Here is a 13,558-nt window from a genome sequence, read left to right on the forward strand (position 1 = left end):
GTGAGCTGAGAGGCGGGGTGGGGGGAATTAGGGGGGTGAGCTGAGAGGTGGGGGTGGGGGGAAGTAGGGGGTGAGCTGAGAGGCGGGGTGGGGGGAATTAGGGGGGTGAGCTGAGAGGTGGGGGTGGGCGGAAGTAGGGGGTGAGCTGAGAGGCAGGGGTGGGGGGAAGTAGGGGGGTAAGCTGAGAGGCGGGATGGGGGGAAGTAGGGGGGTGAGCTGAGAGGCGGGGGTGGGGGGAAGTAGGGGGGTGAGCTGAGAGGCGGGGGTGGGGGGAAGTGGGGTGAGCTGAGAGGCGGGATGGGGAGAAGTAGGGGGGTGAGCTGAGAGGCGGGGGTGAGGGGAAGTAGGGGGGTGAGCTGAGAGGCGGGGTGGGGGGAATTAGGGGGGTGAGCTGAGAGGCGGGGGTGGGGGGAAGTAGGGGGGTAAGCTGAGAGGCGGGGGTGGGGGGAAGTAGGCGGGTGAGCTGAGAGGCGGGGGTGGGGGGAAGTAGGGGGGTAAGCTGAGAGGCGGGGGTGGGGGGAAGTAGGGGGTGAGCTGAGAGGCAGGAGTGGGGGGAAGTAGGGGGTGAGCTGAGAGGCGGGGGTGGGGGGAAGTAGGGGGTGAGCTGAGAGGCAGGGGTGAGGGGAAGTAGGGGGGTGAGCTGAGAGGCGGGGGTGAGGGGAAGTGGGGTGAGCTGAGAGGCGGGGGTGGGGGGAAGTAGGGGGGTGAGCTGAGAGGCGGGGGTGGGGGAAATAGGGGGTGAGCTGAGAGGCGGGGGTGGGGGGAAGTAGGGGGGTAAGCTGAGAGGCGGGGGTGGGGGGAAGTAGGGGGGTGAGCTGAGAGGCGGGGGTGGGGGAAATAGGGGGTGAGCTGAGAGGCGGGGGTGGGGGGTAGTGGGGTGAGCTGAGAGGCGGGGGTGGGGGGAAGTAGGGGGGTGAGCTGAGAGGCGGGGGGTGGGGGGAAGTAGGGGGTGAGCTGAGAGGCAGGGGTGGGGGGTAGTGGGGTGAGCTGAGAGGCAGGGGTGGGGGGAAGTAGGGGGGTGAGCTGAGAGGCGGGGGTGGGGGGAAGTAGGGGGTGAGCTGAGAGGCGGGGGTGAGGGGAAGTAGGGGGGTGAGCTGAGAGGCGGGGGTGAGGGGAAGTGGGGTGAGCTGAGAGGCGGGGGTGGGGGGAAGTAGGGGGGTGAGCTGAGAGGCGGGGGTGGGGGAAATAGGGGGTGAGCTGAGAGGCGGGGGTGGGGGGAAGTAGGGGGGTAAGCTGAGAGGCGGGGGTGGGGGGAAGTAGGGGGGTGAGCTGAGAGGCGGGGGTGGGGGAAATAGGGGGTGAGCTGAGAGGCGGGGGTGGGGGGTAGTGGGGTGAGCTGAGAGGCGGGGGTGGGGGGAAGTAGGGGGGTGAGCTGAGAGGCGGGGGTGGGGGGAAGTAGGGGGTGAGCTGAGAGGCAGGGGTGGGGGGTAGTGGGGTGAGCTGAGAGGCAGGGGTGGGGGGAAGTAGGGGGGTGAGCTGAGAGGCGGGGTGGGGGGAAGTAGGGGGGTGAGCTGAGAGGGGGGGTGGGGAAAGTAGGGGGGTGAGCTGAGAGGCGGGGGTGGGGGGAAGTAGGGGGGTGAGCTGAGAGGCGGGGGTGGGGGGAAGTAGGGGGTGAGCTGAGAGGCGGGGGTGGGGGGAAGTAGGGGGTGAGCTGAGAGGCGGGGGTGGGGGAAGTAGGGGGGTGAGCTGAGAGGCGGGGGTGGGGGGAAGTAGGGGGGTAAGCTGAGAGGCGGGGGTGGGGGGAAGTAGGGGGGTGAGCTGAGAGGCGGGGGTGGGGGGAAGTAGGGGGGTGAGCTGAGAGGCGGGGGTGGGGGAAGTAGGGGGGTAAGCTGAGAGGCGGGGTGGGGGGAAGTAGGGGGGTGAGCTGAGAGGCGGGGGTGGGGGAAGTAGGGGGGTGAGCTGAGAGGCGGGGGTGGGGGAAATAGGGGGTGAGCTGAGAGGCGGGGTGGGGGGAAGTAGGGGGGTGAGCTGAGAGGCGGGGGTGGGGGAAGTAGGGGGTGAGCTGAGAGGCGGGGGTGGGGGGAAGTAGGGGGTGAGCTGAGAGGCGGGGGTGGGGGGAAGTAGGGGGTGAGCTGAGAGGCGGGGGTGGGGGGAAGTAGGGGGTGAGCTGAGAGGCGGGGGTGGGGGGAAGTAGGGGGGTGAGCTGAGAGGCGGGGGTGGGGGGAAGTCGGGGGTGAGCTGAGAGGCAGGGGGTGGGGGGAAGTAGGGGGGTGAGCTGAGAGGTGAGGGTGGGGGGAAGTAGGGGGTGAGCTGAGAGGCAGGGGTGGGGGGAAGTAGGGGGTGAGCTGAGAGGCAGGGGTGGGGGGAAGTAGGGGGGTAAGCTGAGAGGCAGGGGGTGGGGGAAGTGGGGTGAGCTGAGAGGCGGGGGTGGGGGGAAGTAGGGGGTGAGCTGAGAGGCAGGGGGTCGGGGTGCTCCCTTCACCTTGCTGGGCCCAGCTGCAGAGAGAATTGTGGCTGGTCGCTGGCGCGGAGCTGGAGCTTCCTGGGAGTGCAGGGGCCGAGGGGGCAGGAGCACCAGGCCGAGGGCCAGGGTAGTTGGAGGAGGTTCCGTGGACAGATGGAGGGACGGACGGGTATTCTGGAAGCCACGGGCACGGATGGGTGCCATAGACCAGTGGACAGATGTTCCGTGGACAGATGGAGGGACGGACGGGTATTCTGGAAGCCACGGGCACGGATGGGTGCCATAGACCAGTGGCTCTCAAGCTTTTGTACTGGGACCCCTTTCACACAGCAAGCCTCTGAGTGCGACCCCCCCTTATAAATTAAAAACACTTTTTTATACATTTGACACCATTATAAATGCTGGAGGCAAAGCGGGGTTTGGGGTGGAGGTTGACGGCTCGCGACCCCCCATGTAATAACCTTGCGACCCCTTGAGGGGTCCTGACCCCCAGTTTGAGAACCCTGCCATAGGCAGATGGATGCAGTGGGCAGGCAGCTGGAGGGTGGCTGACAAATATGGCCCCCGGTGCCCTCTGCACACCCTGGCCTTTCCTGGTCTGCCCCCATGGTTGGGCACCCCCGCCCCAGTGCTCTTTCTGTGGGTGCCCCCCAGCCCGGTGCTGTGTTTGTGGGTGCCCCTCCCCCCATGTCCGACACTCTCTGTGGCACCCCACCCCCACACACCTGGCTCTGTCTCTGGGCGCCCCCTGAGCCCGCCTCTCTCTCTCTTGCAGAGCCCCCTGGCCTTCCCCAAGGACCTGCCCAAGTCGCTGGCGGCCGGACTCCTGCCCAGCCCCTTGGCCATGGCAGCAGCGATGGCAGCCGCAGCCTCCGCCCCCCTGACGCTGCGCCCAACGCCCCCACTCCTGCAGGGGCCTCCCCTGACGCACCCGCTGCTGCGTCCGGCCCCGGGGCCCATCAGAACTGCTCACGGGCCCATCCTCTTCTCGCCGTACTGACGCCCGCTGCTGTGCCCCTCGACGCCCACCTCCGCTGGACCCGCCCGGCGCCCACTCGAGCTCCTGGCTTCTGGGCGGGGGCTGGGCGGGGCTTGGGGCCTTTCGTTTCTGGCTTTGTAACTGGAATTCGGATCCTTTTTCCCCAGAAGAAAAGGGACAAGCCCATCCCCCGCCCGCCCCCCAGCTCTGTCCCCCCAGGCCCAGCCAACTCTGCACAAGTGCTGGGCCCCCCGGGGATGCGGCCGAGGGGACCCCCACAGCCCCCTTCATTGCTCTTTTCTCCCTGGTACCAAGCGTGGGGGGGATCTGAATCTTGGGAGAAGGACGGGGGAGGGGAGAAGCCCCCCCGTCAGACTCCATGGAGTGTCAGGTTGGGGGGGCAACCCCAGATCGGGGGGAGGGTCCCCCGGTACCTCAGGGAACTGATCGCAAGCAATCTTTTTTGTATCTCTCTCTCCATGGGGAGGTGCCCCCATCCCTCCCAGAGCTGGGGGGGCTCCCTACAGCCCCCCAGCAGGATCCATGTGGGGGCAGGGAGCCCGCCAGCTACACAAGCCATGTCCGCCTGCACTGAGCCCGGCCCGCCAGGAGAACGGACACCATTGCAATAACGTTTGGGCCTGGGCTGCCCCGTGTACATAGCACCCGCCACCTGCCTCCATGCTTCCTCCCGCTGCCACCACGGCCCCTGGCCAGCAGCCTGCGGCCCACACTGTGCCCCCCGTGCCCGCCCCCTACCCTTCAGGCAGGAGCTTTGTGTCTAGAGGTAGCGCCCTCCCCCCTGTTCCTAGGGAGCCACTGGCTGGGCCTGGCCTGAGCCCCCTGCCATGGGGCCAGGAGGCTGAGGGGAAGCCCCAAATTTGGGTGATATTATCAGCTGTGCTGAGAATGAGAGGGGGTGTCCCAGCTGGTGGGAGGAGGGCTGGGGATGGCCACCCTGTAGGGCAGGACTGGATGGGGGTCCACAGGGCAGCCAGGGCACTTGCTCAGATGCTTCAGGGACGGAGCCCCGGCCAGGCCCTGGGGGTCTGATCCAAGTGGGGCAGGGGAACCCAGCCTGGGCTGTGTGGGTGCCCAGCTGTTACCTCCCTGGGGCTGCAACCCATGCTAGGCCCTGCCTCCCCCCCCGACCTGAGGGGCTCAGCCCAGGCAATGGGCACAAGCTGAATCACCCTTTGCCTTGCCATGGGGCCCCTGCTACCCCAATAGGGAGTAGGGGTGGGGTTCCCTGTGCCAGGGAGCAGGTGGTGCCCCAAGTTCCAGGAAGGATCCCTCCCCCCCATGTGTAGGGGGTCAGCTGGCCAAACCCTAGCTCAAATACATGGGATGGAGAGGCTGGGGTTAGGGTGTGCAGGGGATAGGGGGTGCCCCTTGGGGGCCAGGGGAAGGGATGGGGGTGGATCAAGTGGTCAGTGGCACATTGGGAAGGGATGTGTGGGGTGCCCATCGGGGGATGGGAGGGAAGGGCTAGAGTGCCCAGGGGAGGGGTGGGCGGGTGTCCAGGGGAGCTCCAAGTGCTGCTGGAAAAGCGCTGCCCCAGACACAGACTTGTGAAGGGCTGTTGTGATGCTGTTGCCATGGCGGCCGCCCCCCCAGCACGTCCTCACCCCCTGTGGAGCCACCCGAAGCTGCTCAATGAGCCAGCAGCCTGGCCCCAGGCCCCTCAGCCTTAGCCAGAGAGGCCAGGTCATTTCCTGGAGATTAACCAGCCGTCTTCCCGTCCCCGCTCGACCCCCCAGCCGATAAATCCCAGACACTCGTTAAATGCCCGGGGCTGGCCGTGCCAGGCACGGGTGGGCTAATACCCTACAGCCCCTCAGCCTTACCTCAGCAACCCTGGGACCACTGACCCCCCTGGCCTGGCCCCCATGGCTGCCCCTTTGTATGGTGCCTGGTGCTCCATTGACTGGACGTCCCCCAGCAAAGGGCTTGTGCGACAGGCCAGCACCTCACCCCCACCCCCCAGGTGTCAGTCACTGCCCCCAAAGCCCATTCTGCCGGAGGAGCATTGCCCTCCACCCCCAGCAGTGCGGGGCCCGTGACACATGACACCTCAGCAGGCCCCTGGCCTGGCCACTTGCCCAAATGCAGCCTCTGATTGTCTGGAGTGTTTCAGCTCCCGTGGCTCCCTTGACCCTGTGGGGCAGCAGAGGACGCTGATCTCAACTGTGAGGCCAGGGACGTCCGCTCCTGCCCCAGGCCCGGGGTGGGGGCTCGAAACAGCTTCTACCACCAAGAGGTTGGCTGGGAGCTGATCTAGCCCTTGGGCCACCCCCTCATGGTCAGGGACAAGGGGTCCTGCCCCTCTAGCTCCTTAGCTGTGGGGCAGGCACTTGATGGGGCTGGATGCTGCCATCCCAACCCCCTCCTTCAGCCACGGTTTGGGGTGGGGGAAATGCCTCAGAGCTCAGCGCCCTGGGACAATTGGGGGTCAGAGGCTGGGGTTAGGCTCCAGGCTAGACACTGGCTCCTGCCCTGGGCTCCTGAGCCCCCCATGCTGCCCATACCCCTGCTGGTTCAGAGCTCAGCATCAGATCCCCCAAGCTCACGCCTGCAATTCCCAACTCCGCCAGCAAAACTGTGATAAAGCAAAAGCAATAGACAAAGGGGGGCTCCGCTGAGGGGGGGAGGGCCGGGTCACATGCTCCCTGCATTACCTCAGCCAAGGACTGTCCTACGTGGGGCGCTCGGGTGAGATCCTGCACGCCCCCCCCACCGCCTCCCAGGCTTTGCCTCCACCCCAGACGTCTCTCCCTGTCCGTCCTGTGCTGGATTCTCGCTGTGACACCGATGTGTTTCTGCTCGAGCCCCCTGCACCCTGACGACAATAAAGTTCAAGGTTTGACTCCACAATACCCAGGTTCACTGTGTCTGTCGCTGCGCCGGCCTGGGCCCTATAGCACCCGTCCCCCACTCAGCTCCCTGGCACTGCACTGGCTGCGCCCACCCAGGGCTAGAACCCAGGAGACTCCCAGCCCCAGGAGGTGAAAGAGAATCCCTGCTAGCTGGGGGCAGTGCATGGGTTATGACTCAGAGTAGAGCACATCTGATTTCAGCCAGCAGAGGGCAGTGGTGCCCACATTCATGGGCACTGCCCACCAGCCAGCTCATTGCCCGGCTAATGCCTGGCTGGCTGACATGCTTGCTGTGGAGTAGTGTCTGCGGGGAAGCATCATGCATGAGGCTGTCAAACCTTTGCAGATGGGGCTTAGTGTAGCCAGGTTCCCAGGTCCCTCCCCTTCCCCCTCCGGATGGCACCCCAGGGCAGCAAAGGGCTCATGGCACTCAGAGTGGGGCAGGCTCCCAGCACTGAAATGCAGCCACCTCTGGGCTGCAGCAAGGCAGCTGTTAGGCGGAGCACCGAAGCACTGGCTCAGTGAGGCTGCTCATGGGGATTCCCAGCCCAAGGAGCCAAGGGACGAAGCAGCCTTGAGATTTTTCAGTTGGGTCAATTCTGTGTTCCTGCTTCCCTGCCCATGACGTGGCTGGTCCCTGCATCCATCGAGCATGTCGGGGAAGAAATGTGACTCCAGCCCTGGCAGGATCATCACCTGGCCCTAGAGGGTGCTGAGGCCACAGTGGGTTGTGCCTAGGGGCAGGAGTGCAGTTGGGCAGGTGCCTAGGGTATTTGGTCACAACCCCCCAGGGAGGCTGCAGAGAGACATTAGCCCTTGGCACCCTCCTAGCTCCACTGGCTGGTTGTGGGGCACACGGCGGGGCCCTGGAGATACAAGCCGGAGGCCCAGCAAGGGAGGAGCCGACAGAGACTGGGACCCTGAGCCCCGGGGAGAGCCTGGCAGTGTCCTGTTGGGGCTCCTCTGCACCCAGAGGCATGATGGGAGTGGGGCACCTAGGGGAAGGATGGCCCTGGTGCCAGCCCTTGGCCCATGCCATGTCCTACCCTGGGCATCCTCTGCTGCCCTCACCCATTTTTTCCTCAGTTTCCATGGAGGGGGGGAGCAAGACTCACCCTAATGGGAGGGCATGACCCTGGCACTCCAGGGACAGACAACTCAGCAGCCCAGTATTGCAGCGGAGCCCTTGGGGGGTGGAGGCTGGGACTGACTCTGAGACCCTTCCCCATCTCCCATGAGTCTAGCTGGCAGATGAGGGAGACCACAAAGACAGGGTGGGGATTGATCCCGCCAAGCTGTCAGCATAGTAACCAGATGCCCCACACTGGAGTGACCCCAATCCTGGGTCCCGTGGCCTATGGCACATGGGAGAGTGACTGCTCAGCCCCACCTCTGCTTCCCCCTCTCCATAGGCCCCCTCCACCTTCCTCATCCCTTGTCCCCTAGGCCCCCCACCTCCTCCGTCCATGGACCCCCAGCAGCCCCCTCCACCTTCCCCATCCCTGGTCCTCCAGCCCCCCCACATCCACAGGCCCCCAGCCCCCTCCACCTTCCCCATCTCTGGTCCTCCAGCTCCTCCACCTCCCCCGTCCATGGACCCCTAGTCCCTTCCACTTTCCCCATCCCTGATCCCCCAGCCCCCCTCACCTCCCATATCCACAGGCCCCCAGCCCTCTCCATCTTCCCCATCCCTGGTCCCCCAGTTCCCCACCTCCCACATCCACAGGCCCCCAGCCCTCTCCACCTTCTCCATCCCTGGTCCCTCAGTCCCCCACCTCCCACATCCACAGGCCCCCAGCCCTCTCCACCTTCCCCATCCCTGGTCCCCCAGTCCCCCACCTCCCACATCCACAGGCCCCCAGCCCTCTCCACCTTCCCCATTCCTGGTCCCCCAGTTCCCCACCTCCCACATCCACAGGCCCCCAGCCCTCTCCACCTTCCCTATCCCTGGTCCCCCAGTCCCCCATCTCCCACATCCACGGGCCTCCAGCAGCCCCCTCCACCTTCCCCATTCCTAGTCCCCCAGGACCCCACCTCCCCCATCCATGGACCCCCCAGTCTCCTCCACCTTCCCTATCACTGGTCCTTCAGACCAGGGCCAGTGCAAGGATGTTTCGCGCCCTAGGTGAAACTTCCACCATGTGCCCTTCCGATAGCGGAAGCTCCCCCCCCCCGCCCCTGCCCTGAGGCGAACCCCCTGTGGCAGCTCCCCAACCCCTCTGGCCCGAGGAGCCGTGCGGCATCTCCCCACCCCAGCAGGGCTGCCCAGAGGGGGAGGCAAGAGGGGCAATTTGCCTTGGGCCCCACAGGGGCCCCTGTGAGAGTTTTTCGGGGCCCCTGGAGTGGGTTCCTTTACTTGCTCTGGGAGCCCCGGAAAACTCTCGTGGGGTCCGAGCCCCCAGAGCTATTGGTGGTGCGGGGTCTTTCCGCCCTGGGACCTGCCACCGAAGACCCCAGGCCCCCTGAATCCTCTGAGCAGCCCTGCACCCCAGCTAACCTCTGCTCCACCCCATCCCTGAGCACTGTGGCGCTCCCCACCCCTCCTAAATGCTGGCGGCCGGGGCGGCCGAAGATCCGGCCGCCGCAGTCACCACCGAAGAAAATGCTGCCCCCCAAATGCTAGTGCCACATCTCCTAATAGGTTGCACCGGCCCTGCTTCAGCCCCCCCGACATCCCCCATCCACAGGCCCCCAGTCACCCCTCCACCTGCCCCATCCTGAAATGGGTTACCTAGGGAGGTGGTGGAATCTCCTTTCTTACAGGTTTTTAAGGCCTGGCTTGATAAAGCCCAGCGTGGCATGATTTATTTGGGGATTGGTCCTGCTTTGAGCAGGGGGTTGGACTAGATGACCTCCTGAGGTCCCTTCCAACCCTGATAGTCTATGATTCTATGATTCATGGACCCCCAGTCCCCTCCACCTTCCCCATCCATGGGCCCCCAGCCTCGCCTAGCTCATGGGTTCAAAGTTCCTCCACGCCCGAGGGGTGGGGCAGAGACAGGATTTGCTACAATGACGAACTCTGAGATTCTTGAGCCAGGCCCTGCATTCACGCACTCTCCAGCAGGTGTCGGTGCTGCCCCATCCAAGAGCGACGGTGACAGCAATGCCTGGGAAGGCACCAATACCCCAAGCAGCAGGGGCAGTGTCACCCCAGTGACCACACTAGGGAGGGAGGAGCCTGGAAGAGTTGTCAGAGCAGTGGGCGGAGCCCGGACTCCTGGGTTCTTCCCCAATGGTTAGGGCAGGAAGTGGAGTTTACTGGGTTAGAGTATGGCGGGAGTGGGGGGGCTGGGAGCTCAGACTCCTGGGTTCTGCATTGATAGCCCCAGAGCGGGGACAGGACCCTGGGGAACCGCCCTCCCACACAGGCCAAGAACCAGGCTGTGGTGGCACCAGCCCCCTCTCCCCACGGTTCTCAGGGCTTGTGAGACTCCTCCCCCAACCCCTGGTCAGAACCAGAACTGTCCCCCCTCCTGCTACCACAGTGTTACAGACAATACCCCCAGCCTCCACCTCTCAGCCCCCTTCACCCCCTGCCCAGTACACACAGATGCCCCCTGTCCCTCCCCACCTTCATAGCCCGGCTCCTTGAGGGCGTCCCCGCCCCCCATGGTCCTGGGAAATGGGCCCAGGGCCTGAGTCCCCTCCCACCAGTCATGGGAGAACATGGGTGGGTGCCCTCGGTGCCCCATCCAGGTCTGAGTGGGGGCAGCCTCCCAGCCCAGCCTCAGAGGGAGTGAAGGGGCCTGGACACATGCCACAGCCTGGACTCAGCAATGGGGCATGAGTGCCACCTAGTGACACTGGGCTGCCCTGAGGCCTGCGGGCACAACAGCCCCATTGCTGCCCTCATGCCCTGCCCTGCCCTGCTGGGATCCACTGGGGGCATCACACCCTGCTCAGCCAGGCCAGGCCTCTCGGCAGTGGGTGATTAGTGCCGGGAAGGGCCCCTGTCTCACCGGGAGCTGGGCTGAGGCCCTCACAATCAACTCACACCAAGTGGGCATCAGGTGGAAGCTGCTGTTGTTGGTCCTCCCTGTGGGGAGAGACCTGGCCTGCTCCTGCCCCCGCCCCCAACTCCAGTGTCTGAGCCCACGTCCCCCCAGCCCCTGTCCCCTGTGATCAGAGGCCCACAGCTCCAGCCGGCTGTGTGGGTCTCTCAGGGTATATAGAGCCCACAGGCCCTTCCCTGTGTCTCCAAGTCACAGTGGGGCCATGCACCAGCCCATGTCCCCCCATTCCCCCCTCTCCCCCATGGCTGGATCACAGTCCATCAGCCAGCCTGCCCCGGCTCATTTGCTTTGTAAATGGTGTGTACTGGCACCCGGTGGAGAGGACAGATCTATAGACCCCATCAATCACTCATTTCAGCTGCATGCCCGGGCAGCCTACCCAACCTGGGACCGGCTGAGCACTTGGCTCCCATGCCAGGGCCAGTATTCACACAGATGAATTACATCCCACTGTCTAGGGTGGAGAGTAAGGGCTAGTGGTTTGAACAGGGGAGCTAGGAACCAGACACCTGGGTTCTGGGAAGTGAGTGGGTCAGTGTTTTCCCCAGGAATTGAAATTGGGGAGTGGGGGTTGAATTTACAGGGGTGGGGTCAGGGCCGATGAGAGGTAAGACCCGTGAGGGTGAAGGTAGCCTGTATAGCACCACAGTAAAAACTGAAAAATGTTTCACAACTATTTTATGAGATGTAACTCATTTTAAAATCCTCACACAAATTAAAGTTGGCTACTCAAGCCTTCTATGAAGCACAACGTCTACATCCTTCTTGATTTCTTGTTATAATTTTGCACAACTCTGTTAATGAACTTCTCGAATGCAATGCATTCATCTTTGGTGGCTTCTCATGTGTCCAGTACTTCCAGTCCTTCAACTGATATGCTCATTAATGCATTCACATGATCAGGCAGAAGGTGACTTATTTCAGAACACAAAATTCTAGTCAGTGATGAAAAAGAACACTCAGCTGTAGCTGTTGTGACTGGGAGCAGCAAGAGATGAATTCCTGCGTCTCTCATCCCAGGAAACATAACACAGAGATTGGGTCGAGCCACTAGTGACGATAAAAAAGAATTTTATGTCAAATCTTCATTCATTCATCGTATGATATTCCACTCTGTGTTCAAATTCTCTCTTCTGTCCTGAGCACATGGCAGCCCCATTGCTGGTAGTTCCTCACTCCACTCAACTGTCTGTGTTTTATAGGACTGGGATCTGTCAAAGCTACGTAGCGGTTGAGTAGAATCTAGAAGTCACTGTTGTAGATTTTTAAGAATCAAGTCTGTGCACTTTTTCAGTTCTCTTAACAAACACTTCTTGTCCTCTTCACTTAAGGATTCAATATAAATGCCTTCATCAGTCAACTTCTGGACTGAAGTCTTTGCTTCTTCCAGTACTTTTTCAATGGATAGATCTCTGATTGATCCAAATGTAGCTTCTATTGCTGGACAAAGACCTGCTACTGTGGTAGCAGATGCCCGGATGGAATTATTTAATGACCCAAGTGGTTTCAGCGGTAGACTTACGAGAGAGAGAATGGCAATAGTCTTCTCTGAACATAGTCGCAAAAGTAATCCACCAGCCTCACTACTTAGATCCATCCCATCTTGGTAGATACTTTCCAAAGCCAGGAATAATGCCTGGAGTAATTTTAAGACTAGAGCCAAGGATCGCTCATGAGAAGCCAGAGGGTTTTCTCAGGTTGGGCTAATTTGAACTCCAGGCCCAGTGTATCTTCTCTATTTTCCAAGATATTCAGTCTTTTTGGACTCTTGCTGAAAAAAGAATATAATGAAGACATTACATTTATAGCTTTTTAAATGTCTTTTGAAGAGTCTGCAGCTCGTACTAGTGCTAGTTGGAGTAGATGGCCTCTGCAATATGTATAGGAGAGATTAGGGTTATACTTTTCTCTGAGCAAAGCTTGTATTCCACCATGTCTTCCAGAGAAGTTTGCAGCTTCATCAAATGCACAAGCAGCCATCTCTTTGGGGTCCAATCGACAAGCAGTTAACTCTTCTAAGATGTGGGTCACAGATGCAGCTGATGTGTCTTCTATGACTTGAACATCTAGAAATGCATCTACTGGCCTACCCCTGACATCAAGATAACGTACACAATGACTTGATGCTTGACGTACATTTGCATTGGTGCATTCATGAGCCATGTATGCAAATTTTTTGAATGTGGTGAGGGAGTTCTTCACTTTTTCAACTGTTGAATCTTTCACCTTAGCACCACATGCTTCTAGCCAGTCAGCTGAGTTTCTTGCAGAAAGATAGTGAGCATTTGCTGGTCTTGTTCGGAACCAGTGTTCAACTGCAGGATGAACAAGTGACAATGCACTTAACACTGGCCTCCAGTTTGTAGTGTGTGGTATCTCTCGCTTAAATAGAAAATAGCATGCCACAGCCATGCTTCTTCACATGAACTGTGTTGTGTCTCCAGCATTCTTAACAGTCTCATTGACACTCACCACTGTTGTCCTTTGTCAGTGGCGACTCAGAATTCAGAGGTACTTTCACATGAGTTCAGCTCTCAGGTGTGGGGGCAAGAAGGCACCTTGTTCATTCCTCCAGCTGCTCACTGTTCACCCTAGCCACTGCTATTTGTTATGTCACCGTTCACTCCATCGCTCTGTTGCCAATGGCCCTGCGCCGTCAACTTCTGCTGCCACCTGCCACTGTAACCTCTGCGAGTTGGTCTCTTGAGGTTCCACCAGCTCTCAGTGATTTCAGCTGAGCTCTCAGTGGGGGAACCTCACTGCTCGTGCAGACTGGGCCGTCTCTTCCACAGAAACACTGTCCCACAGCCTACTTGAAGCACTTAGGCCTGATTATCAGTGATTTCAGCTGTAGTGGTCACTTAACAAAACGAAAGACTATCTATGGCAGAGGTGGGCAAACTTTTAGGCCCAAGGGCCACATATGGGTATGGAAATTGTATGGTGGGCCATGAATGCTCACAAAATTGGGGGTTGAGGTGCTGGAGGGGGTGAGGGCTCTGGCTGGGGGTATGGGCTCTGGGTTGGGGCCAGAAATTAGGAGTTCAGGATGCGGGAGGGGGCTCCAGGCTGGGGGAGGGAGTTGGGGTGCAGGTGGGGAGTGAGGGCTCTGGGTTGCAGAATGGTGGGAGCAAGGGATTTGGAGGGCGAGAGGAGGGTGGGGCACGGGAGGGGGTCAGGGGTGCAGACTCTGGGTGGCACTTATCTCAAGCAGCTCTCAGAAGCAGCAGCATGTCCCCTCTCTGGCTTCTATGCGGATGAGCAGCCAGGTGGCTCTGAGCAC

General features: G+C 61.3%; 1 protein-coding gene across 4 annotated transcripts in view; it reads left to right on the forward strand.

Moving 5' to 3' along the window:
* ZNF385A (zinc finger protein 385A) overlaps positions 1-4,755 on the forward strand; it is a 52,479-nt gene extending 47,724 nt beyond the window's left edge. For all 4 annotated transcript variants that reach the window (XM_030554390.1, XM_030554388.1, XM_030554387.1 and 1 more), the window contains exon 7: positions 3,180-4,755. In XM_030554390.1, the coding sequence (XP_030410250.1) occupies positions 3,180-3,404 (225 nt within the window). In that variant the 3' untranslated portion in view covers positions 3,405-4,755. The remainder of the gene's footprint in view (positions 1-3,179) is intronic.
* The last annotated feature ends 8,803 nt before the right edge of the window (positions 4,756-13,558 follow it).

The sequence above is a fragment of the Gopherus evgoodei genome, chromosome 3 (genome assembly GCF_007399415.2).
Source record: "Gopherus evgoodei ecotype Sinaloan lineage chromosome 3, rGopEvg1_v1.p, whole genome shotgun sequence".
Lineage (NCBI taxonomy): Eukaryota > Metazoa > Chordata > Testudines > Testudinidae > Gopherus > Gopherus evgoodei.